The sequence below is a fragment of the Zophobas morio genome, unplaced genomic scaffold (assembly GCF_036711695.1).
Source record: "Zophobas morio isolate AGI-343-1 ecotype UQ-CSIRO unplaced genomic scaffold, CSIRO_AGI_Zmor_V1 ptg000277l, whole genome shotgun sequence".
Lineage (NCBI taxonomy): Eukaryota > Metazoa > Arthropoda > Insecta > Coleoptera > Tenebrionidae > Zophobas > Zophobas morio.
The window spans coordinates 480,233-506,822 of NW_026972381.1; the positions used below are offsets into that span (position 1 = coordinate 480,233).

The window sequence follows — 26,590 nt, forward strand, 5'->3', positions numbered from 1 at the left end:
GGATATAAACTAATTATTACTTAGATAAATAGGGTTATATGACCATGTAACTAATGTATACTTATTTTAAATTTTCTTTACTAAGATTTGACGAACTATTTTGATTAAAGCTTTAATAAAAAAATTCTCGGGTCCGAAGGTGCGACACAGCAAATCCTTGTCACCTGGTATACTTCTAAAGTTACCTTAGATAAGCAATAAGAAAGTCTGAACAAAATTAATGAGTATCTACCCTACCATTTTGGGTGCTTCCGTCCGCCAATTTAGATTATGCTAAAGAGATCCCTGAATAATAAGGTTGAAATATTACAATATTAGTAGGATTAGAACTGTGAACAAATTAGTTAATAAGTGCGCCCTGTTAGTAGTTTCTTTTACCCTTTACTATATGTTTGCATTGAAATGATGCTGTTAGAGCATCTTCGTTTAAAAAAAAATTGCGCTAAATCGGACAGTTTGAACCATTAGAAGTACTTCATGGCTTATAAAGCTAATTTACGATTAGCGTTTTTACTGCAATAAAAAAAAAATAATGAATTTTAACAGAATACGGGTAAAGTTGATGAAAAAAAGAGACTTAAAGTGGAAGCATTGTTTGTTTATCACACTCCAGCGACGGTCTTAAATGATAGGTCATTAAGGTTTTGCTACAAATTCCTCGCTTAGCAGAATAGCAGTGTTCTTAATCCTTCTGTAGGTGCTTACAATATTTAAGCGCTATAAATGAGGTTAACCATTTAGCCTAAAGAGGTCATATTATTGTAAATCTTTCGAAAAAAAACCTAACTTCTGTACACAATAAGTTAAATTGGAAGCAAAATTAACCTGACTAGATTATCATTCTATCTTTAATAAAAAGAGAGTGTACGAACAAAAGGTTAAAACGCCAACTACATGAGTATGTGTAGATAGTGGTACACAATTACGAAGACGAAAAAGAAAAGGTCCATTAAATGTGGAGTTTTAAAGAATAAACACTCTATTTGAAGCAAATATGCTTTCGAATTGAAGAACCACCCATTTACTTCGAAAAAGTGTTTATTTAATATTAAAGAGGGAAATAGCTTAAAAAAATATAAAATTTTCAAAGTATAAGGTTAAGCTTTAATATTAATTTAATCAACATTAAACAGTTAAGTTATATTATTTATTTTAATGCTTGGTAAATTATATGGTTTCTTAAAAAATGTCTCAAACCCTCCTTTTGAGTTTCATTGGTCATTTTTGCTAATCATTGTAAATGATGACTACTAAAGGGTGTTGATCATTATATATACTACAGGTGAGCTTTCAAATTTTTAAAAATACTTGCTGGTATACATTTTCTCATCACATTTGAAGTCTTTGTAAGTTTATAACAATTCTTTACTTTAAACAGAAAAATTTTCATACTACTACCCAAATTTGTATCTGCCAATGATTACAAAAGATTTATACCGCCCCAGGTTATTAAATACAGGATTATCCTATAAAAGTTGTATCAAAGAATGTTTAAAGGGCACCACAAAAAGTGCAATCTTAGACATCCCTTAGCCTTGGTATGATTGTGGCATATTGGTAATATTTGAAGCTATTCTTTCTATTGTGTGACTTCCTCAGCCGATAACTTTTACTGGTAATCTTTGATCAACAGAGAGAAACACACGGACTTCTAAACTTGGGATCATCTAGATTCTACTTGCACGTGGTTTAAAAGCTGCTTGTGCCTAACAGAGGAGGAAATGATATCAATGTCCTTTTCGACAGCCCTTCATCTCATTTCATTTCACCCCCTCCTCCTTTCCTCCTCAACCGCTCCCAGGAAAAAGTCTCATAGTTTTATTTGAAGAAACCTCTTTGACAATTTTTTAAACACTTCCTTTCGACATTTTTACCCAAAGCTCACTCAAAGTCTAACCTATTTTTTTTCGGCTCTAATCCTCCAAAAAAGCTTAAACCACTTAAATCTCAATTAACCTTCTCGAGAGAGGTTGAGACCTACGTCCGCTGTCCAGAAGGAATGAAGAAAGCGAAAAGTGCAGGGAAACCAAAACCACCCTAGGGATAGGCCAGCACAGATACAAGACCACCTGGAGACTGTCCAGCAAAATTCCTGTCAGGTTTGTCCATACGCTTTCGAAATGCTATTAAATGCAATCATAAAATTTTTTAACCATAAACTATACACAAAAACTTTATATTGACTTTTTAAGCGCGGATATTGGTCAACATTATCTACGTTGGTACTGATATCTTTATCTGTTTGGCTTATAATAACCATTCCATTCATACTTTAAAAAGGTTGTCTACAAAGTCTTGTTTCCCTTATTTATCAAAAAAACTTCGATCAGTACATTCTTTTGGTAATTACCTTGTTAGTAATGTTGTTAGTAAACTGCAATTTACCAGCAGGACAACTTAAATTAGCCCATTATTGTTTACTGGTTACTATGTTTACCACTTGTCGCCTAGCTTCAGTTTGCAAAAGTAGGTCTATGGAATTAAATCTTAACGGCAGACTCGGTCTCTGATACAAGCTCTAATAAATTTAAATTCCATGTTTTAACGGAATTAGGCATCAACCAACAAACATAAAAGAGTGGTAAATTTAGTTACCAGTGTACGTTAAGTTGAGCATGTGTTCCGCGATCTTTTTATTGGAAAAAAAAATTGTTCATACTGGATGTAAGAAGATTATTTTTGGTTAGATAGGTAAGTAAACATTTGTTTACTGTTTTATTTTGTAATATTAATTGGGATATATAGAATTAAATTTTGAAATCATATATTGGACTTTAAATTAGAGTTTCAAGATAGGATACTATTTTGCAGAAAAGAACAAATCTCATTTAAGCCCCGGAGTTTTGCCCTTCAAGGGTTGAATAAGTCGAGGGTTATCATACAGAAACGTTCATTACTTTGATACCGCAAGGTTTTTGCCAACTAAAAAAAAAAATTTTAATTTATGAAAGAAATTTATCTATTTTTAAAACGATAGCAGAGTAAAGCATTGTTCTTAAGGTTCCTTTATCTGTCTCAACAAGGCTATTATTATGTGCAAGATAGCCCTAAGCTTAAACCCTGTTAAAAAACTGCTAGTGGAGCCTACAAAGATAGCTGGATGGTATAATACTACTTTTTTGAAAAAAATTACTATAATAAAGCAAAAAAAAAAATTAAAACTACTATTATACCAACTGCACCCATTTATTACCTTTATTTTCTCTAAGTATCCAACCGGCATTTTATGCTAACATTTCTCCCTCCCCCCCCCCCAAGCATTTTAGCAAGATAACAAAAAATCACTAGAAGAGCTTATAAGTTAACGAACTTCCTTAGCTAGTAAGAATTATTAAGCTGTAATTCTACAGCTCAAGTTTTCACAATTTTAATTGATTACAAATACATTACATTCCTGAAGTAAAAAGACTTAAGCATGAGTCTGGTACACTTTTCATACATGTCAAGGTGTTTAGAATATTAACCGGAGTATTTCCACATAGACCAGTAAGGTAATTTATCACAATGGAACATGCAATTTTAAACCAGATAAAGTAAATAAATACTTAGTTTCTGTAGTAGATAACAGCTTATCATTGGAAAAGGTATAGGTTGCTGCGTGCCTTAAAGAATGATTTATGATTAATTTAAGCTTTTTCTCTGCTCTACTATACATACTATTGTCCACTAGCCAGAAAGCAAGCAACTCTTTTAAGCGTACTAAAAAGCCCAGCAAAATTTGTTTAAAAAAAAAAGGGTGGGGGGAGGGGGTTAATACTTAACAAAACAAATAAGCTTTATATTTATTCAAAAATATACAATCTGAATCCCAGTGGTTTAGCCCATACCATACAATTCATTCGCTACAAGATTGTAAGAGGTTAAATACGTAAAACCATCACACCGGAATAGAGAATTGTCGCCGTAGCTTAGCGGTTAAGAAAATTGACGCGCAGCCTTAAAGCGTGGTTTCGAGTCCCTTCGACGCGACTCTTGTTTTGGGTCTTCGCGCTTTAACCTCGCCCACATAAATTCTAATAGATTAATCCTAAAATCTACAAAAAGAAACTTTTTTTGCAAGCAGTTTAGGGAGCAAGCCCCAAAATTACCCCAGATCTTAATGCCGTAAGAACTTCTTTTGGTTCAAAAATAAGGGTCTGCTTACGGGCAGGTCAAAGACTCGATATGATTTTACCAGTAACCTAAATTTACCTAAACTGTTGAAAGGTTATTAATCTTTTAACCTACCTTCTACAAGGCATCCTTCACTCTTATAGCAACTAATTCAAATAATGGAAAAAAAAGTTTAAATTAAGTATAATAACGTACGCTAGCAATTTCACAGCAGTTTCCCGTTTAGTTCGAGCTCTCTTCGTTACTTTGTTAAATATACCCTCCATCTGCAAAGTTTATTACAAATTAACTATAGTGCCTACACCAATGATGTGGACGTAGCAAAGAAAAAGAACTAATTGAATTGTCTAACACCCACACCCGAATAATAAAAAGTGAGGTAGGAGAAGCATTATACAAGTATATATACTCTCTTATAGAGCATGACCAGACTTGCGTTCGTCTTGTAACTATACATCAGTAAATAATACTAGCGTACGCTATTATACTAGAGTACAAATTAACTTAGGAGCATAACCTAGTCGAATTTCTTAAAACTTGTCTGGTTAAGCAAGATTTAAGAAAGAGCTGAGCTAGAATAAATTTGGTGCTGGGAACGACTTAATACAATTCATTGCAGAGCAGGGTTGCTTAAATATAACTATAAATGCTCTTGTAAGCCCTCCGAGTTCTATTTAAATTAATATATTCTGAAGAAATCCATATACAGTTAATGCGATTTACTATTACAAAACCATTGGCCCCTCTACCCAGAACTCTTGCCAAAACAAGTAAACAGAGATCTCAAACTTTTATTTAATTAGGGAACAGGGTCCACACAAGTTGTGATAAACAGATAAATTCGCCTTTTAGCGTTTATAGTAGTGCACTTAACAATTTTAACTAAGTTAAAGTCCAGTAGTTACATCCAAGTATAGGATATTTAAACTTTAAATACATTGTAATGACAGGTATATATCATTTTCTAAAAAGACACGTCTAGAGGAAATTGATTAAAGTTTTCTTTTTCTAGTTAAATAGCACATTTTCTATGCGAAAGGATTACTAATTATACATGCTATTGCTATATAATGGCTACAAACTACGTTTTAAAATCAAAAAAAACCTAGTGCTATAAATGGCAAGTTACTAAAATTTTTAACTTATTATCTTACCTAATTTAGATTGAAAAGGTTAATATTCTTAAACTAGCTTTCAAAATATTATAATAGCTTAACTATTGTGCTTAATAAATTCTTGACGATCCATAGCTGTCTTGAAAGTTGTTCATTAATTAAGATGGAAACTATTACTTTGAATACAAAAGCTAAAATGCCCATGATAGGCTGTAAGTTAAGTTTTTTTTTAATAAGTATATGCAAGCACATTCAAGCGTTTACCCTTATTTCACTTAGTGGGAACTTACTTGAATCCTGGAAAAGAAGTTAAGGAAGCCGTGAAAGCGGCACTTTCTCTCGGCTACCACCATATAGGTTTCTTTTCTTCGTTAAGGAAAACTTCGAAACCGTTTATAATTACTAAATAGATACCGCCGCAGTATACAATAACGAAAAAGAAATTGGTGAAGTCCTCCAGGAGTTTTTCAAATCCAATAGCATAAAGAGAGAGGAACTCTTTATTACATCAAAGCTAGGTATCTCTATTACCATTACTGTCAATAAATGTCTCTATTATTTTCTTAAGACTGTAAAGATCACGGTTACAAGGAAGCTCTTTCCGCTTATAACCAGAGTTTATCCAATTTGCAGATAAGCTATTTGGATCTTTATCTAATACACTGGCCAGGTTTCACTTGAAATAATTTGTCATACTTCTTTATTAATTTTTTTATCTAAAAATAAAAGGCGTAGAGCGGCTCTCTCCTAATGATGAGCAAAATGCGTCCCTACGAAAGGAGTCCTGGAAAGCTTTAGAAGAACTCTATCAATCTGGTTAAGTTTCAAACATTTAAACAGAAGTTATAATATGACTGGCGTATATATTTTGATCAGGAAGAGTAAAAGCTATCGGAGTGTCTAATTATGAAATAAAGCATCTTAAAGAGCTTCTTGAAGACTGCAAAGTAAAGCCGGCAGTCAACCAGGTATGCTAATAATACTCGGTTATTGTATTTTGTTATTGTAATTAAGTCATTATTATTATATTCTAGCCCATAATTAATTTAAAAGTGACTCGCTTTATTCTTATTTATTAACTTAGAAAGTTTTTTGCTTGCTTCTTGTTGACTTTTTTTTATGAAAACGACTCACCAATTAGCTTTTTTTGTTGTTTTCTTAAATGAGTTTTTTCCGGTTATTTTTCTATAAATTTACCTGCTATTAAAAAAAGGTAGAGTGCCATCCCCTCTGCTATCCTTCCGAGTTAATCAAGTTTTGCAAAGATAACGATATCGTTTTTGAGTCCTATTCTCCTCTGGGAACAGGAAAAGTTCTTTTTACTTAATTAATGTTTTCTATATTTCTGAGAATTAATTTTTTCAGCTCCTTAACGATCCCAAAGTTTTGAATATCGCCGAGAAACACAAAAAAAAAGCGTCTCAAGTTTTAATCCGCTGGGCATTCCAACATAACCTTCGTATTATTGTTACTAAGTTAATTCTATTTTATTTAAAAAAGTTGATATTAATTTCCAGCGACTGTTCCAAAGTCAAAGACGCCTGAGCGGATCAGAGATAATATTAATATTTTTGATTTCCAGCTGGAACAGGAGGATATGGAGACGTTGAGTAAGTTCTTGCCCAAGACAATTCGCACAGCACTTAAATAAATTTTTGGTAGACTCAATGAACCAAAACCGCCACTTCTGCTGGAATCCAGAAAAAGTCAAGTAGAAAAGCACTTCTCATTGAAAATGGCCGAGATAGGCCTTTTTAATTAAACTTTTAGAATAAAAGTTTTTTTTATTTCCATATATTCATTTTTTATGAGTGTAAACAATTGCAGAACTTTGCCACTTTACCGGAAAACGCACGAGTCGCAAACCCGAGTCGGCTCGAAGATGCCCAACTCTGGCAGCGGCAGGCGGTGCTTACTGCAGCCCTCACAGACAAGGCAGCCGCACCGGCGGCAGTTGTGTCTGTCCAAATACTGCTGGCGAAGCGAATGACTGGTCGAGTTCCACGTGAAATCACAATCACACAGCGCACAAAAATCGCGTGCGTTGAACTTTTCCCAAAGTGGCATGTGGTCAAGCTCGAGAAGCTCGATTGATCGACCTTCTTTTCCCGGTTTTTCTGTGCGGGGGTGCTCCTGCTGGTACCTGCGCGTAGGAAGGTTAGCACGCAAAAGAAGCGAAGCCCGAGTGAAGGCCCCTTGCCTGCGTGTTAGGAGAGCGCGCTCGTAGTTGAGAAGGGACTGGTAGTACACCTTAGCTTTATGGTGGACAAACATGCTCGGATAGAGAAGCGTGATGTCGTTCACGTGAGGCGCCGCAAGAGGATCCAAGTATCTGCACTGCTCGCGACCTTTAACCTTTTTATTAGAAATGAGGCGATTAGCGTACGGCCAAGGGGGAAAAGTCAAAAAAAAAAAACACTTACTTTATAGATATATAAGACTTTTTCTCCTGGCAAATAAAGATCCACTTCGTAATTTCCTTCGGCGCCTTCTTCGTCCTCGCCACTAGCATCCTCTTCCTCAACTTGTTGGCCGCTTCCGGAAAATGAAAAGGAGTTGAAAATCTTGGAGAGCTTATTGTCGGAAGGTGTATTATTTGTTTCGGTCTTTCCACTATCTGCATCGCTTGCTACCGTTTCGCTTAACTTTTTTCCGGGTAACCGCTGTCGGGGGGCCTACCGTCAAGATAAAGTATGCTTTAGATACCATTAAAACTTAATCATATAAACTGTTATTATTTGATAATTTTTATGTCAATAATATTTTAAATAAAAACTTTTGGCTTCAATATTTTTATCTACCAAATAAAAAATAACGCGCAAAAAAGTGTATCACGCTTGTGTGCTATAGCTCTGCTACGAAAAAAAGTGCTTGTTCATTTAATAAAGTGTCACCGCACAGTTGAATAGCGCTGGTCACTAAATATTGTGTTACTAAAAAATTAAACTACTTACTTTAATACTTGTTTATAAATAATCACTGAAAATTTTTAACCCAAACTTCTGATATATGCTTGCTAATAGCGGCAATGTCTTCCTGGAGTTTTAATAAGATAAAAAGCAAAGTTTACAAAGATAACCGGCAACCTTCAATATAGGAACAAAAGAATCCTTGTGCTCCCTTAATTCTTCGAGCAAAGCGAGCATAGACCTATACGATAGTCTGCATATAGAACAAAGTAAAAGTGCGACCACATAAAGGACACACAAAAGAATAACCACCTCGGAATAAAATCATTCCCATTCACTACCGATTTTACGCAGTTTTTAGTATATTGGTGCAACTCCTGGAAAATTAAAAATCTAAAAAAAAAATGTATTTTTTTAAACACAACCTTATCAACTATTGGAGCCGAGCCAAACGCATAGCAATCAATGTCTTACTCAAAAAGTTATCATGAGGTACACAAAGAGTTAGCGGAAATTTAACCTTCAATGTAAGGCTTACATAACAGAGTAAGTAATGTAGCCACTCCTGCGCCTAGAGAGTGACCGGTCGTTATGACCTATTAGAAGGAGACTCTCATGGAGCAGTAGAAAAATAATGAAAGTACGGGAGGAGAGGACCTTATAACCCCTCTCGCTAAAAGTCTTCAGTGAGAGATAAACCTCCGTGAACACCCAGTAGGCGGCCATGAGCATACCTGCGTGTGCCTTTCCACGAACCACCTGTCTCTCGGGCGTCCGAGATCCCTCGGAGACTTGTACTCCGGCAAGACGGGAAATATGGTCGAGTGTAGAGAACAGCAGTTCGCTGCAAAGTTCAATTGTCGTGTCATTTATGTGGTCAATGCCATTTTGTGCAAACCTACAATTTTTTTTGTAATTATGTTAGGCCTCAGTGTTAATACCAGATGATAAGTGACTGATGCAAGTATGATAAAAATTACCCCACGCTAAAAAATTTTTTTTTATGCATTATTTATTAAACTGTTTCTCACAGAAAAAGTCCTAGACAAAATAAAAAGAGAGAAAAGAAATATCTCTTACTGGTAGCTACTAATAGACGAAGGCCATGTTTTTAGTTAGCGGATGCCATATACAATATAGCTTTCGTAATGTAAAATGTAATAAGCACCCCAAATTAATTATTTTTGAACCAAAAAATTGTTATTTTTTGGCAGTAAAACATTTTTGATAATTTTTTACTTTAACCAACATATTTGTGTGGTATTTTTTTTAATTTTTTTTTGCTACCTTTATGCATCCTGACTCTCACTATAGTAAACAGGTATGGATATTTAGTATTTTAATATACTTATTAAAAGCGTTTTTTTTTTTCCAACGAATATATTTGTGTGTTCCATGTTTTAATTCTTACTTTAATTAATTTAACATCCTTATTAAACTAGCACAAAATTGAAATAGGTAAACATATAAATGTGCACTTGTTACTAAGTTCTTGAAGAGCTGTTCTAGTAATCCAGTTAGATTTCTTATTGAACTTATTTAATACTCCTTTTACGTAAAGAGCAGATTTTAGTAGTCGCTTTAGTGAAGTTTGAGTATCAGGTAGAAATACTTACCTGAGATGTCAGTTTCCCAAGGATTAGCCAATGCGAATCGTGTGACTGCTTGATCCAGCTTATTAAGGCTTACAGCGATAGAAGCAGAATCGGAAAAAGAGCAGTTCTCCCAGAAAAAGTTTGGTTCCCTGGCAGCCTTGAATGTTTGCTGGTGGAACTATACGTAGAAAATAACAGCCGTAAAAAAAAGACGGTAGATTTATATTTATGATGAAAGTACATTTAAATTTGTTACGAAGTCTGAAATATCCGTTGTTCCACGTAAAACAAGTAGTAACTTTTTTTGTGTTTTATTAACCTTTTATCAACAAATAACACTTCAATAAATAGAGAAAGGGCGCTTATATTGCGAAAGGGACCGCAAGATAGAACGCTGGTTTAAAAAGTTTGCTTGAGCATTCAGAGTAGAGTAATGAAAGTCGTTTTTGCTTAAGTAATCTGCTTTAGATAACTATTACCGCTACTTTTATAACTAATTATTATACTACACGTTGCCTCACGTAAACAATTTTTTAATAAAAAGAAAAAGTAGCGACCGTTGTAGCTGGAACTCGTCTTCTGCAAACAACAAGATTTTGCTCAGGTAGTAAAGAAGGTGGTCTACTTCTTCATCGCTGGGAGTTATTAAAGCATCTTGAGAAATTAACTCTCTTTTAAGATTTACTTGTAGAATACAACTATTCATCATTAACTCTCCGCGGGTCGGGGCGGTCCTTCGGTAGATGCTGAACTACTGTTCTTTGTAAATATGGAAGAATAATCACACTCTGGTAGACATCCTGTATATATACATAAAGTGGTCATATCGGAGATTATAATAAGAAATAACTTTTACAATCAAACCATATTACATACCCTTCTTCCAGCGCTTCTCGGCACTTAAATAAAAGAGCGCTATTGCAATTTCACGAGTGGAAAAGCTCTTTTTGGTAAACAACTGAGCCTTATATAATGCTTTTGCCGTAAACAATAATTCTTCACTTATTCCTTCATATATAGTTGTTCGAGAATTATACGCAAGTTTATAGGTATAAGTTTGTATATTATATTAAGCTTTTACTATATATTTATAAATGCTAAAGATTCTACTTATAACGTAAATAGGTAAAAGTTTCTTTCTGCTTGCAGCCTCTTCTTATATTAGCGTAAAATTTTCTTTGGTTTCAGCTTCAGGAAAGAAGTTAATGCACACAACTCTTACTCAAGAGGGATCAGATAAAAAAATTTACTAGTAACAATCTCAACTATACAGCAACCTTTAAAAAAAGATAGACTTCATGCAGGTTACATGCTTTATAATCAAAATAACCTTTTTTATGTAAAAAACCAAATCTTTTAGGCAGCACCTCCATTGCAACATCTAGCAACTAGATTTCTTAGTTACTTAACTTAAAATCATTTTGTTAAATATATATACTCTAACTTGTGTTTAGTATTTTGCTATTCGAACGGCCACGTTTTGGTGGAAAAATATGTGGAAAGTTACAACTCGACTAATCTACTTTAACGCACTTTATAAAAAAAAGTACAACCCGCCTAGAGCTAATTATATATAGTGGGAAAAAGGCATTTTTTAATATATTTGGCTCTATTAACAGACAAAACAGATTATTCCAAAGAGCGTAATCTTCTGTTTGATAGTTTCCCGCCACCTTAAAAAAAAGGGTGCCTGATTAAAAGGGGATGGAAACATTAAAGATGAAGTCCAATATATATCTTTTTTTTTTCGGCACTAGAAATCTACAGCCGATCTTATAAAAGATCTTAAACCGCTTAAATCTGAATTTCCTTCCTCGAAAAAGGTTGAGTAATAAGTGCTCATTAAAATACGTCCCGCAATCGGGGCTTCCTCCATTCGGCCAAGTGTGATGAAAAACCACGTACACGATACACCAAATATCCTTATTTTTAATCGTTTTACTTTTTTGTTTTTTGGTAGAGAAAAAAAACTAAAGAAATTTTGGAATAAATTTTTAAGACATTAGATTGGAATATTTTGGTTTTCTGTTACATTCTTTATACGTTCATCATTTTTTTAAGTGAAATTTCTACCAAAAATAATGAACATCCTATTAAAAGACAGTGAGAAAAGTAATAAATTCCTTAAACGAAAGACGCTTACGGTTCAGTAAATATAAACCTAATCAACGCCAGTTTTGATTACCTAGCCAATTACATAGTTTTTCGCGATGGCGAAAGATAACGTTGGCGGCCTTGACGGTGTTCTTCCAGAAGGTCCCTATGGGAAGGTAGGAGCCTACCCTTAACCCATAATCAAGCCCTCGCTTGACTTTAGCAATGTAGGTGTCCTATAATTCCAAAAAAAAAATGGAAGACATTTCAAAAAGTAAGAAATCTTTTAAAAATTGTAAAAACATAACTTATATTGTTGAAGGGGCTATTAAAATAGTTTGGCAATCGCTAGAATTACAATATAATAGATAGCTAAAATTATTCAAAATGTAGATAACAAAGCATATGTAAGTCGGATTTACACTTTTTTCGTATATTAGGTAACACGTGAACTAAACAATTAAAATTAGGCGTGCATAACAACTAAATATAAAGTTGAATTAAAAAGCTCTATATTTTAATACTAGTTTAGTTCTTAAATAGCAAAGACGAAGTCCTTGCCAATAAAAAATAGAAAACAAAAAAGTAATCGAGAGAACCTTAATTTCAAAAGGTATAAACTCTCCCAGTTCATCGTTAAAATAATCTGAGACCCTTATTGCTCTCAAAGTAAGGCGATGAATATACCTGGAAGGTGTTAATAGCGTTTTTTATAAAATTCAAAGTGTGAAATAAAAATAGTTAAAATGCCTAGTCAATTCCAAGTTCGCATAACAACGAGGACATACAGTTTTTAAACCTTCTTCCTCAAAGTTGGGAATTAGCTGTTTTTCAATATGCTCTTTGCAAAGGGATTCACCACAATTTTCACAAGAGAAACGTGTCAAGTTAGTTAAGGACACCTTTTTAAAAAAATCCTTTTTTTTTTCACATAAAAAACATGGTTAATATAATATGTTTACTTTACACACTTTACAATGATGGTCTTTTTTCAATATAACTCTTCTCTCTTTTTTGCTCTCGAGAGCGCAATAATAAGAAATGGACGGCTTACGACCGGTTAAGTAAAGCACGTAAGTTCATTTAAAAGTTACCAAAAAATAATTTTTCTTATTTTTTAACATTAAATTATAAAGTAGGGTACCCCGTCATGCGATTTAGCTTCAATGTAGGTTACTGTCTCTTCTGTAGGTGTAAAACTTTCAATATAGTTTTGATAGTATAACTGGGAAACCGGCTGGTTAGCCAGCAAAGAGTTTACAGAGGAGGAAACCAAATCCTTTGCCTTCTGCCACATGAACTGATGTTTTCAGTAGTAAGTCTGTCTAAAGCAGAAATCAACTTCTTCCAAGTCTAAAGGCGGTTACAAAAGTAATCAAATACAATTATACGTAAATAGCAACCAGATTTTTCTTGCGTCGTAGTTCCGCTTTCCTAATTAGGATGGCCTGTGCGAGAAAATTTTTCTCTTATGATAGCGGACATCTTAAAGCTAATTTGCTATCAATGATCTCTGTGTTTACTTTATGGTATTTTTTTAACCCAATATTAAAATTTACCTATATATAATTGAAGTGACTGGATGCAAGCGTTGTAAATAGCGCTTTTTATAATAAAAGCGAGAGGGTACCCACGAATATAAGGATGTAAGCACAGAGCTTATAAAAAAACTGAGATTGTTGAGAATATCTAAACAGTCACAAGAAGCTCAAAAGTAACGGAAGGAAAGATACATAAGAATAAATAAATTTTTTTAATATCTATTTATTAAAAATTATATTTCCTTAGGGTTCTCTTTTAAGAATACCGCACTTTAATTTAATATTCTTTCAAGGGAAGCACAGTATATGATTTCTTTGATCGACCATCACAGCACCAACCACATTCCTGACTAGGTGACTTCACTTATCGGCGCAATGAAGCACTCTCCCTCGGTAAGTGCACCCTTCTTTTATAAACCTGGATCGCAGTTGTATGGAGTATGTAATGTAAGTAAAATACTTAACTGCATTTAATCGCAAGGTCGGGGCCAATTCCTGTATATTATAAAGCACATTAGGGCAAGGAACAAAGTTTAAGGTGGAAACAGCTAATCTCTAGCGAAAGAGTTATAGCTATCATTACTGTAGGAAGCTTTCTAATTTCCATTAAACCTACTCGCTACAGTCTAAAATGCAGAAGTTTGTAAGATAGTGTGCTGAACAGTTAATTGAGCCGTACCGCTACTACAAAAAAAAAATTATGGATTACTTGATATTAATAGGAGTTTTATTAGCAGTTAAGTCTCTAGATTCTCCTTAACTAAATATAAGATAGTATCTAACATAAGTTGTATACGAAATTTATCTAAAGATGTGTGTTGTCCTCATAGCTCAGTGTTTAGAACATTGTTGTGCAAGCTCAAGGCCGCGGGTTCGATTCCATTTGGTGCCACCTCTCATTTTTCTGGTCTGGTAAGTACATAAACAACTTCCCTATAAACAAAATTCTGATACCATCTAATTTATCTTAAAAACCGTAAGGGATAATTCGAGGAAGGTTTTTAGTGATGCATACTCAACTTAATATAAACATTCGTTATATCCTAAAAATTGTTTTAGCTGCCTACTGATTAGTACGCATGCATGCAAGCTCTCACTTTAATAAAGAGAGCCTCCCGAAAGTAAAAGTATAACGTAATAAGCGGGTGTGCAATTCACACTTTTTGGCCTTGAGATGGTTACGCGTACGCCTTTAAAACAAATTTTGGGACAACTTTTCTATGCAATAATTGACCTGGTGCCCATTACTTGTTTTGTCCCACATGCTATCTGCACTTTTTGCCGTAAAATGAGAATTACGTGCACTGTATTAAAGACAGCTGCTGGAATCGAAACGTCCCGCTGTCAAGCGTAGTTAAACTAAAATTGACCAAGACACTTACTCTACAGTTACATTACGGATCGCGTTGACCGTCCTTGCAAGCGCAAGGGGAACGTTGCTTTATATACACAGGGAAACCTACTACACCTGTCAAGAGTCTAAGAATTAGCCTCAGCTCGGTTGGCACGAAGCCGACCGATATTTGACTCTTCGACGACGTCGCCAATTTCTGTATAAGCTTCATATTTTCCTTAACACACCTCAGTTAAGGACAATATAATGAGATTACTCGAGAAAAAGGACGGTAAACATAACCTATCTGGGCTAGCTGGTTAAAATTTTAAGCAAATTTTGGAGCGAAGCGTTGCCCTAATCTACCCCTCCTGTGGCCTGTTGCCAGCAACCTTTAAAGATGCGCTAACTTCTGCCCGCTCTACCGCGACAGTTACAGATCTTGATAGCGAATTTCAACCAGATAATAAACTTGTCTGCTCTACGCAATGCTTCAAAGGTATCTGAATAGGAACCTATCTTTTAGACTCCTCGAAAAGAACAGATCGAGCATCAACAGTCGCTCGAAGGCGAAAGTGCAATTCATGTCTGAAGCGGAAAACAAGGAAAGGTCCTCAATTTGGTGCTTCGCCAAGCAAGCAAGTACTGCTGTTGCACAATGTTGCCAGCAATGTGTAATGAGAAAGTTATTACTGGAACTGTCGGCAAGGCAAGCCGACCCTATGACCACACTAAGAAACCGATCAGTCAAGCACAGTAGATGAAGTTGACAAGGAACCGCTCACCCTCGTAAAATTACCAATGAGATATAAAAAGTCACTCTTGTGCTGTATTCGAGAAGCAGTGACTTACAATGCAAGTACCGCTCAATCAGCCCGCTCTCTACAGGAACGCAGAGTGGATTACCGGCATTTTAGTTAAAGGTTCAGGTCAAATTGTGTTTAAAAAATCAATAAACGACCAAGTAAAAGGCATAATTGTTGTGATGGTAGTTTAAGGTAAAAAGCTTAAAGGCAAAACTTTTAAGATTGAATGTTAACGTTAAACAGCTTTTTTAGACCTTGAGAGAGATTTCACTGGAGTCTGGCATAAAGGCCTTTTCTGCGAGTTGCATGCGTTGGACGGTTCGAACAAACTGGACTTGGTAACCCAAATGACTGCAATAGGATGATGTTTGTTTTGCCGTTCACAAATATGCTGTATGAGTCATAAAAATCATTAATCTCAATATACAAACTTGCTATTAGGTTTTACTTAGAAATTCACAAAAACACCACAAAAATTTAAAGATAAAATATTGACATTGGTTTGATTTGCTCTGCATATTAATATAGCCTAACATGTCCATTTTAGTGACACAATGCACATATAACCATGATAAACCATCTTCCTTTGCAGCATCGTTTTGGCTCGAAAAAACTGATATTTACCCTTGAAATTTATTAAAAAGTAAGTTAACTTGATAATAAGAAAAATGTGAAACCACCCTTTAAATACACCAACATACGCACCTTCAGAGCATTTTCCTTATTTTTACACAATAGTATTGATTAAGCACTAAGGTCAAATAGTAAGAAAAATTAGTTTTACTATTACTTGGTCTTCAACACAGTTTTTTCAGAAATGTTATTTTATTTAATGTAAGCATGTATACATTTTTTAATGTGTCGCCTATAGTGTAAAGTCACAATAAAGTAACAAATTTTACATATAAATTAAATAGATAAGCGGGTCTCTTACACTTCTAAACATTTCACTAATAAACTTGATACTGATTTAAATATTGAATTAGTCATTTATGTCATTGTTATCTCGTTTGTAAAGAATCTCGTATGTATAGATATAAAGGGCTAATAGGTTTCATGATAACTAGTTTAAAAATCGCGCAAAAGCAAATGTTATAAGGTACCAAATATACGTTGAAGCGTTACTTTTATTATATAGATATCGTAAACAATTTTTTTTATGAATCTAGCCAACAATTGGGGAAATAAGGCTATATTTGACTTGACCCAGTTCAAAATTTAATCACTTTCGACATAAACAAGGTGCTATTCTTAGCTATGTTGGCCACTGACTATTTCGAGAACACTCGCGACCTCTCAAAAAACTACAGGACTCCCGAAAATAATATAGTTGTACGTACTTTGAAGTTAGAAGAGCAGGAAAACATCGCATGTAGCGTGGAGAGTTTAAAGAGTACGGAAGAATTTTCCAACATTAATGGAGGGGGACCGCAACAATTACCCATAAAAAAATTAATAGAAAGTATAGAAATACATGAAAATACCAGCATTGAAGGTAAAAAATTAAAACGCTAATTTTTTTTTTTTAAAGAAAGAAATTAGTACCTATTTAAATTTTTATCATAAGAAAGTAAGGAAGAAAATAATATCATACAAAGTGTTTCATCTAAGAAAAGAAGGGTCGAAAAGCCACATGCAGGTAGTTTGAACTCCAAAAATTTACGAAACTACGCAACTTTTTGTAGTTACAAATTTAGGAAAGTTAACGGTCAAAGTGATGGAAAATATGATAAGTTTAGAAACTAAATTTGCGGAACTTAAGTTGGTTTCTGGTTAGCTGTAAATTAGCTATTTTAATAACCGTTTCATTTTGCAAATTTAGTGAGGAACTTTGCAAAGTTTTTAATAATATAGATTATGAGACTAAACAAGGCGTACAATAATTTAATACTCCCTAAAGGCGAAAAGGTTGTCGAATATTATATGAAAAATCCTTGAAAAAATAAAGTTATATTTTTTTTGGAAACGAGAAACAGGCTATCCATCTAATTGCATGACATTTTTGGTTAGACTGATTAGTAGCTGTTTAAATTATCACCTATTACGGCATCTTATTTAAACTTGCTAGATAAAAACCTTCTTATGACAATGAACTAACTATCTGTTGTTAATGCCTATAACTGTTTAAACTCGTATAGTATAGCCCCGTGGGCATAACCATCCCCACTTCGATATTTTTCAGTATACAAAACAGACCGATAATAGAGCTTGTTAAAATTTCAAGCTCCCCCAAAAGTTTTGCTAAGTCATAAGTCATATTATTGTTATTTCGCACTACATAATCTAAGATGCTATCAGATTAAGAAAAGCAAAATTATTCCAGGACGATATTTTTTTATACCATATATCTATGTTTATTAATAATTAATTATCGGTCTTGCTTTTTGCTTTGTAGTTTGTTTATAGTTTTTAAAGACCCCAGTCTATAAAGCTGCAAAGGTTGTAAAGTTGGAAAATCAACTGCTTTGATCTACAGGGACTAAAGCCGAAAGGAGCGTTAATGTTAACACTCTAGAAAGATAAAATTTTAGACTTCCATGTCCCTTAATGAAAGGTAGCTCAGTTTTTAACTTTTACTGTATTACTTTAAAAGTTCTCAATATTGCCCAAAGGTGGGCATTAGTAACAGTCTCTGTTTAGAAAATAAGGTATAATGTAATAAACCACAATAAGTCTACTTAAGGAAAAGGCTTACAGGTATCTACCAAGACCAGAGAGGAGCAGTTTTTCCATGTTAAAAATAATATTCTTAGGAATGGAGAGGTGGGGAGGGAAAAGGTATGAAAAAGACACGGTAGCGCGATGTATATGGAAATTAATTGGAAGAGACATGCACGTGGTCACAGATCTTAGTGCGCCTTTAACTGATGTTCCAAAAGTTCGCAAGCGGCGGAGATGCAAAATTGTTGACAGCTTGATTGTATGAGTTGTTGGAAGCCTCTAACAAAAATAGTATATAAACCTAGAGCAATCTGGGTAATATTTTAAGTTGCCGAAAGTAACGTACAAGTATATAATTATGATAAATGAGGGCACTAAACTAGAAACTGAGCAGGCACATTTGCCTTCCTTTTACCGTATTTTACATTTTTTATGAAATATAGTAGACCATTATTCTTCATTAAAGAGTTAAAAGTTTACTATTTTATTAAATTTTTGATGTATATTCGGCACATATAATCTATTATGTAAAAGGGCGTTGTTTTATCATAAAACACTAGAATAGACCTTATATCAAATACTAACTGTTCCTGTTTACAGGTCGATTACTTTTAAGATTTCTTTAGGATAAGTTTTATCTCTCTACTTTTTTGTGTTTTACGTTATGTACACCATTTATAGCTATCGTCAACTAGTTAGGTGTTGAGCGAATAACTTTTCAAAATGCTAATGGGCACACGCAGACGAATAGATGTTTATTTTTTCACTCAATTCAATATTTTGGTATATGCCCCGCGTTTACATTTAAATACTATTATTTAAAAAAAGTTTTAGATACTTAATATACAAATAAAAATGCTACCTTAAAAAATATACATGAAATTATATAATAGCTAAGAATAAGGTCTGAATTTTAATAATAGGTCTTTTAATATAGTCTATTTTTGTCATTCCTTGTAAAAATAGTAAAGAACTATAAAAATTAAGTACAAGAAAGACTATAGACTTCTATATAAATTTATTTCAAGTAAAATAATAATTAAGAATAAACTTATAAATTTAGCCTCCCTTTTTTTTTTAGAGTTTTGAAAAACATTTACTAATATAAAATTTTTCACAAGAATCTACCACATCTTTTAAGAAAAAAAAAAATTAAAAGGCTTTTATTGTTATCACAATATTTTAATTACAGAACTTTACAACTAACAAATTACTTTGAAAACTACTGCGCGGGATGTACTGAAAAATTCCAAGTTGGGTTTACAAACACAGCAGTCCTCTGCGCCTTGTCGAGTGGACAACACATTTTTATTAGTAAAGAACTGCTCATGACGTCTTCCTAGAAATTTCTAAAAAAGCTTCCGAGACACTTACGCTCTTAAGTAGCTGTAAAACGTTGGGCGCCCCTCGCACCTTTTACGTCTTCTAGTCATTTCAGAGTGATCCTACGTTTCCCGTTTGTGTCCGCCCCGGGCACTCTCTATTACGCCCGCTGGTTGCAACACGTTCCGTTTTCTCTGGGCGCCATCGCATGGATGTTGCTTTTTACAAAGAAGTGCAAATGTTTACACGTCGTCAAGGTGCCTTCCATTAATAGACTCCTGTATGGGTATTTAATTACCCCTTGATGTAGCTGCGCTGCAAGCGCGACAAAAAAGTTGCTGCCGGTAATGAGCAGACCGGCTCGCCAACTATCGCACGCAACGTTACCTTTCACTAGTATTTTGGTATTACGTCTAGGCAGCATCCACAGTGGTTGAAACACAACTAACTGAACAAGACAGTTTATAATTAGAAGTCTTTAAAAATTTGTTAACGATATGCTCACAAGTCCAATGCTAAAAGGATGGGCAACTATTTCTACCAATAGAGAGACAATTTTAATTTTAACTTTTAACTTTAACTTTATTTTTGAAAAACTAAACCTCAAATATTTTGTGAAAACCATAATTGAGTTACAGCATATAAATTACAAAGGATTTTAGGACCATGGACCTTCACGAGTAGTCATTAAAGTTACCATATATATAATTATTCGATTTAAGAAGTTTATCTAAAGCCAATATATAAAATTTAATATCTAAAGTGCGCGTCCTTTTTTTTTCGCACCATGGGAGATGAAAGCTTTGTCGCCAGCTGATTTCCATCTGACCACTCGCAGTATGTGCGATCCGAAGGTATATTTGGTCTTTAGGATAGAGTTTGAGACAAAACAATAATTGCTACCATATAACTTTTATAGTGATGAGTAGTGGTGTGCTGAGTCAGGCGCAATATTAGTATATATTTTTCTCGTGAAGCTCAAAAAAATGCTATCTATTCCGTTGCTTCTTCTTCATGCTCACGTGTTTTACCTTTTTTTATTTCTAAGTCGTTTAGTTAAAGTATCCAAAAAATTTTAACAACCCACATACAGCGCTATTGATTAATCGTAAGCTCTACGCTATAGGATAAACATTTGCTAACACTTCCTTCAACTTTGAAAAAATAAAATTAGTATGACAATGTATGGTCATAGATTAGTCATAAATTAACTCTAGTATCAGTTTTTCAAAAATACTCATATTTATTATAGTTAGTAAGGCGTTTTATGATTTATTAATGGTTTCGCCGAAAAATTAGAAGGATCAAGTAGTCCGTAACAAAGCAAATCTTCTTTTTACGGTCTATTAATCAGTCATATCTTATACGTTAAGTTAATAATATTTTTAAAAAATATTGAGATTTGATAGCTTCCATGGAGAAACTTATAAAAGCTAAATGCATTTTTCTTTTTTGCTTTAAAAGCTATTTGTTATCCATTACATTACCCTTTAATAAATTTGTCCAACTTTGCTCGTTGTTTAAACCTAAAAATAAAAAAAAAATCTTTGGAAGTTACGGTGGTATAATTTATGTTGTTTAAAGATAGTTATCTAGAAAACCAGGCCCATCGTATTTTTCCTTCTTTTAATACTGTAACTGGCAATAAAAACTTTCTTTCAGCATTTATAAGGCGAACAATTTATTTTTTTATCATTAAACTGGATGCTTTTTAAAGAGTAAAAAAAATGTGGCTTTTCGATAATTTATAAGTTGTTAACGTAAATTGTCAAAAAATTGCTAGAAAGTGGTAAATTAATTTTTGAAGCATTGTGAGAGAACAAAAGTTTGATTGAACTACTTCTGAAGTTTACTGCTTAACAAAGTTATAATATATTAAAAAAAATTTAAGTTTATATATAAGTACAACACGCATGAGCTTAAAAAAAAATTACAATTATTTTTAAAAGCATAAGTATAGAACATATATATAACATTTGCTAAATAAACTTTTAAATAATTAAAGGCATATATAAATTTATTTATTCCTACTACTCATTCCATATTCTCCTTGAGCATGAGCGCATGATGAGAAGTTATTGAAGTAATATTAATAAGATTAAAAATGAACCTAACTAAAATATTTTGTAAGTAACCTACTGAGCTTTAAAAATTTTAATGAGATATTAAATGTGTCTTATATTAACTTCGTTGTTAAAAAACTAAAATGCTCACCCGAAGTTTTAAACAATGTAAATTCCTGGAGAGGTTTGCATACTGAATTAATTTAGTAGTGACAAAAGATTAACACTTGAAAATGTCCAGATATAGTTAATTTTATATGTTTTAAAGTTACTTTAACGTTGTCAATCAGTAATAGTGGATTTTAAGTCCATTATAAGTGTGTGCTACTCAAGTTCACGTGTTAAACTGGTGGTTCAGAAACTTCAGCATGCTCTTATGTTAAGGCTTATACTCAAGTCTCTTTCTTCCATATCGTTATGACGTCCACCGTTTTAATAGCTATTTTGAATAATTTTTGACCTTTAAAGAGATGCGTTTTTATAACTCCACCCTCTGTGAGCCGTGGAGAATAGCATAAACTTTAATTTTGTCTTTTTTGAATATGAAAGAGATAAGTTATCCTATAGATACAAATTCTTGTTTAACGAAAAATAAACTTAGTTCCATTTCAGAATTAGCGACAGATGTTAATAATAATGACGATGAAACGAATGATAATAAAATTATTAGTGAAGACACATCTGGTGAGGTTGATAACTTTAAAAGAAAACTTTCAGACCTTAATGAAGAGGACATACACCACGAAAATAAAAAAGTTTCTATTACTGAAAAAATTGATTCTGGGTTTTGTGTATTTGAGAACACCAAAAATTCTGAAAAATCTAGCTTTGGAAGGGGTGAGATCGCCATAAACTCAAGTCCACCAGAATTATTGCTGAAAGGTACTTTTGGTGAAACTAACTGTTTCTCTAGTTACACCACAAATAACGAGTGTGTAAAAGTTGAAAAAGCTGAAAAAATTCAGGAAGAGTTTCTTGAAGGTCCTGTAGAGCAAGTTGATTTAGTTCTTGATTCTTCTACAACTTGTTCAATTCTCCCTTTATCACTTAATTCGAAACCTGTTGAATTAACTGCTTGTAAGGAGAAGAATACTGGAAAATATGAACCCTGTAAGGATAAATTAAAAGGGGTGGATCAGTTGAAAGATACTATTCAACTAGAAACTGGAACGCACCTTGCTTCACTTGCTCATCTCTCTGTACTACCGTCAACTACTTCTACTTTACCACATCACGTTTACGAGAGAACGTTTTCAAGTGGGCACTATGTAAACAGGATCAAATCTCATTTACCGAAGCAGTCTATTTTTCCCGATCCTACTGGAATTAAAAAGTTATCTGGTCAGACTAGACCACTTTCAGTCAGAAGACAACCTTTGCAACGCTCTGAAAGTCATGAACAGCAACGCATGCGGCCACAAGTAAAGACTCAACCTAAGCTTGATTATACTGAAATAAAACTTGTAAGACATCCTCGCAACCCCACTGTACCTGTATTGAGGTTTTTTGCGTCTCTTCTATTAAGTACACTACTATTGTTTTACCTTTTCTTTATTTTTTTAAATAATTGTGTTACTTTGCACACTATATTTTAGTAATTTTAGTACTTATTTTAACTACCAAAAGGCCGGAAGTACGCGGTCACATTTGTAAGCAGGTAAATTATTACCAAAGAGATGATAAACCTGTAGGAAAAGGGACTTTTGGGTAATTACATAGTTTATGATGTGTTTTTATATGATGCGTGCTTATATAAACATAATTAGCTATTAAAAAGTTTTTTATACTGATTGTTTTTAATAATTAGTGTAGACTATATGATTAACTATTGCTTAGTTATCCTCAAAACTTACTTTTCCGTTATATTCTATAATAGAGAATATATAAACAATTTTTTTTAATATAAACAACTTACAAAGTTTCTGTTATATGCTAATAGAGAAGTTTACAAAGGGAGAGATCCTGTAACTAAACGGGAATTCGCCTTAAAAAAAGTTCTAATGGAAAACGAAGTGGAAGGAGTAATTTTTATTACTTGACTCTGTTCCGTTTTATTTTGCTCAAAGGCTTTTTTTTGCAAGACGATCTGTTTGTGATATATATTTTATGCTTTTTTTTTTAACTTTTTAAATCGAGCTTAAGCTAACATTTATTTAATTATTGTCTCCTACACTGTTTTACTATCTACACTTTTTTTTTAACAAATTAGTATGTTTTTTTGTTAGTTTTATAGAAATATTATATTCGAGTGTATTGTGTTCAATATTTTTAGTGTTTTCAATCTTTTGTCAATAGTAATATATAAATATTTAAGTTCCCGATTACGGCTCTGCGTGAAATTAAAATAATGAGGTTTATAAATCATGAAAACATACTCCATCTTGAAAGTGTTTGCCAAAGTGAAGGTACTTGATACTTGTGTTATTACTGTTATTAATATTAATATTAATATTATTATAATATTAACAATTATACTTATTTGTGTGCTAATTATGCTTTTTTTGGAGCGTCTGATTTTAATCGTAACAGAGGATCTATTTATATGGTTTTTGAGTGGATGGACCACGATTTGGCGGGAGTTAATACTTTTTTTATGTCTTCATTAATTGCTATGTTGTTGGGTTTTTATACAATACCTTTAAATTTAAATGAGCTATATATTTTATATAAAAAACTTTCTTTATTTAAGAGTTTTCCTCCTCAAAATTTATTTATTATTTAATCTTAATATTTTATGGATTAGTGTACTCTCGCTTTACTAATGAGAAGCTCTAGTTTTATATTTTTGAGAGAATTCTTTACTTTAAAAAAGCGTTTATTAAATACATATCGGGGAATCTTAGTTTACTTGCAATTTATATAACAAATACTACTGTAATTTATTTTTAAATTTAACAAAATTCTGGCACAGTTTTTTTATAAATTGTTACCAGTATTTTTTTTCAGCTTCTGAAGAGAGATGATATCATGTTTTCCGTCGCGCAAACAAAGGGTTATTTTAAGCAGTTATTAGAAGGACTTCACCACCTTCACAGGCATAACATACTACACAGAGACTTAAAATGTAAATATCCTTAACGTGTTTGGTTAAAAATTTATATAAAAAAATATTACGTGTAATATTTATGTATGAGTGTCTGATAGCAACCTATTTCTTCTTTTTTATATAAATATATTATAGTTACATATAATATATAATTAATAAGTTACAAATCTATAATTAATAATCTAATAAAGAACTTTTGATATCTTCCACTTCTGGTTTTTTTAGGTCATAAAAAAGTCAATATAGTGATATCGTAAAACACGGTCTAACTTACTTTACCAATATTAATAGCCTCGAATATACTAATTAATAATAACGGTATTTTAAAAATTGCCGATTTTGGATTAGCTCGAAAGTTTGACTCTAAACAACAAGAGCAAGGTTTTCCGCTATTATTCGTCTTATTCTGCGACTTTCATATACTTTACCGCTTGGTCAAAGGCTTGACTAACCGAGTAGTAACTTTATGGTATCGGCCTCCGGAACTTCTGTTAGGCCAGAAGCATTATGATACCAAGATTGACATGTGGGGCTCTGGGTTTGTACTCTTTTGTGATTCTTCTATTTGTTCAGCTAAACTGGTAATCATATCATGGGGCTATTTAAGCTGCATTCTGGGAGAATTGTTTTTGAAGGAAGAACTACTAAAAGGTTCGGATGAGTTGGACCAACTGCGTAGAATTAGTAAACTTTGTGGAACCATCAGTGAAGAAAATTGGCCGGTGAGTATCTGTCAAGAGTTTTTAACGATTTATTAAAGTACATAAATAATAGTAATTATATATGTATACATAAATTAATATATCGTATAGGGGGTGTCGAAACTCCCCCAGTTTCATATTTTTAAATTTCCCGACGAGCAACGAACTGTGCGTGAAAGATTTAAAGAGTAACAAAATGTATTTATGTTTTCTTGGCTTGCTAGGAGTATAACTCGCCTTGTACTTTTATAAAGTCTGAGCGAGGAGGCGGTGGACCTCATTGATAAACTGCTCTGCTTAGATCCTGCAAAACGCTTAAGTGCCTTTGATGCTCTAGATCACGACTTTTTCTGGACTGATCCAGAGCCTCTTCTTCCTGCGCAGTTATTTCCTTTTTTTTAATAGTAACTTTCGTTTGATATCTAGTAATTATGTATATTAAGGATGCCCAAATACAGTTCTAGCCATGAAATGATTATTCGTAACCGCAATCATCAAAAAGCCTTACTTATGGCGGCACGGACAGGGCAGACAGCTCATGCTGGTCATTCGCCCAAACCACACCAGCAGTTTGCTCCACGTGCTGGTACTTATCAAGGCCATCATCACCAGTCTCATCCCCACAGCAATATACACACTCACACCCGCAACAGCCAGCAGCAGGGACATCGTCAGTTTTACTATAAGACTGGCCACAGTAAAACGTCCCAAACGTCTCACCAACCTTTTCATAAGCAGCCGCTGTCTCATTTCGATGCCGGTGCGCAGGGCCAACTTACTAAAACATACCGGCAGAGAGGCTCTTTTCAAATTGATCATTCGCAGCCTCCTTTTGTTCCAAATACATCTCAAGCCTCACAGCATTTTCGCCAACATAATATAAAGAAGAATTTCTATCATAATTACTACGTTCACCGACAGCAGTCTCAGCACGCTCACCATCAGCCTAGGCATCGCCCATCCGAGCATCCCCATAAGTAGTAGTAGACGGCCTTTTCTCATCAACCCATAATTTTGTAAATTACATGTGTTCAGTATAATTTTTAGCTCAATATCTTTTTAGATTATATTGTATTACAGCTAATAAAAGATCTCATTTTTGTTTTATTAATTATCTTTTATGAAATGAAAAAAAAGACTTAAAACAGCGCTTAACTATCCAAAATTGATTGACCATTATTAGTGTACAAAACAACTAATAATTAACTCGTCAAAGTTTTATGATTGTTTTTATCTTGTATATTTAAAGTTTCAGAAATCAGTATATTGTAATTAATTGGTAACGTAATA

General features: G+C 33.4%; 3 protein-coding genes across 3 annotated transcripts; 2 read left to right on the forward strand and 1 right to left on the reverse strand.

Annotated features, from left to right (window-relative positions):
- Positions 1–5,354: 5,354 nt before the first annotated feature.
- On the forward strand, positions 5,355–7,006 carry LOC135119671 (glyoxal reductase-like). Its single transcript, XM_064044075.1, has 10 exons — positions 5,355–5,440; positions 5,508–5,585; positions 5,639–5,746; positions 5,797–5,898; positions 5,958–6,044; positions 6,105–6,196; positions 6,442–6,540; positions 6,594–6,687; positions 6,746–6,838; positions 6,891–7,006. Exons 1-10 carry the CDS (start codon positions 5,392–5,394, stop codon positions 6,941–6,943), a joined length of 855 nt encoding a protein of 284 aa, XP_063900145.1. The 5' UTR covers positions 5,355–5,391; the 3' UTR covers positions 6,944–7,006.
- Positions 6,954–13,159, reverse strand: LOC135119670 (uncharacterized). The gene is made up of 21 exons (XM_064044073.1): positions 12,971–13,159; positions 12,789–12,875; positions 12,577–12,728; positions 12,426–12,513; positions 11,918–12,062; positions 10,609–10,740; positions 10,446–10,532; positions 10,290–10,386; positions 10,113–10,191; positions 9,974–10,051; positions 9,754–9,910; positions 9,616–9,685; positions 8,795–9,035; positions 8,658–8,733; positions 8,563–8,606; positions 8,450–8,514; positions 8,315–8,390; positions 8,223–8,264; positions 7,652–7,903; positions 7,429–7,583; positions 6,954–7,371 (listed from the first exon to the last, which is right to left on the reverse strand). Exons 1-21 carry the CDS (start codon positions 13,121–13,123, stop codon positions 7,068–7,070), a joined length of 2,580 nt encoding a protein of 859 aa, XP_063900143.1. The 5' UTR covers positions 13,124–13,159; the 3' UTR covers positions 6,954–7,067.
- Positions 13,160–22,111: 8,952 nt separating this feature from the next.
- Positions 22,112–25,627, forward strand: LOC135119659 (cyclin-dependent kinase 9-like). Its single transcript, XM_064044068.1, has 10 exons — positions 22,112–23,054; positions 23,180–23,260; positions 23,493–23,574; positions 23,868–23,958; positions 24,083–24,131; positions 24,500–24,617; positions 24,891–25,137; positions 25,207–25,358; positions 25,412–25,488; positions 25,555–25,627. Exons 5-8 carry the CDS (start codon positions 24,096–24,098, stop codon positions 25,355–25,357), a joined length of 552 nt encoding a protein of 183 aa, XP_063900138.1. The 5' UTR covers positions 22,112–23,054; positions 23,180–23,260; positions 23,493–23,574; positions 23,868–23,958; positions 24,083–24,095; the 3' UTR covers position 25,358; positions 25,412–25,488; positions 25,555–25,627.
- The last annotated feature ends 963 nt before the right edge of the window (positions 25,628–26,590 follow it).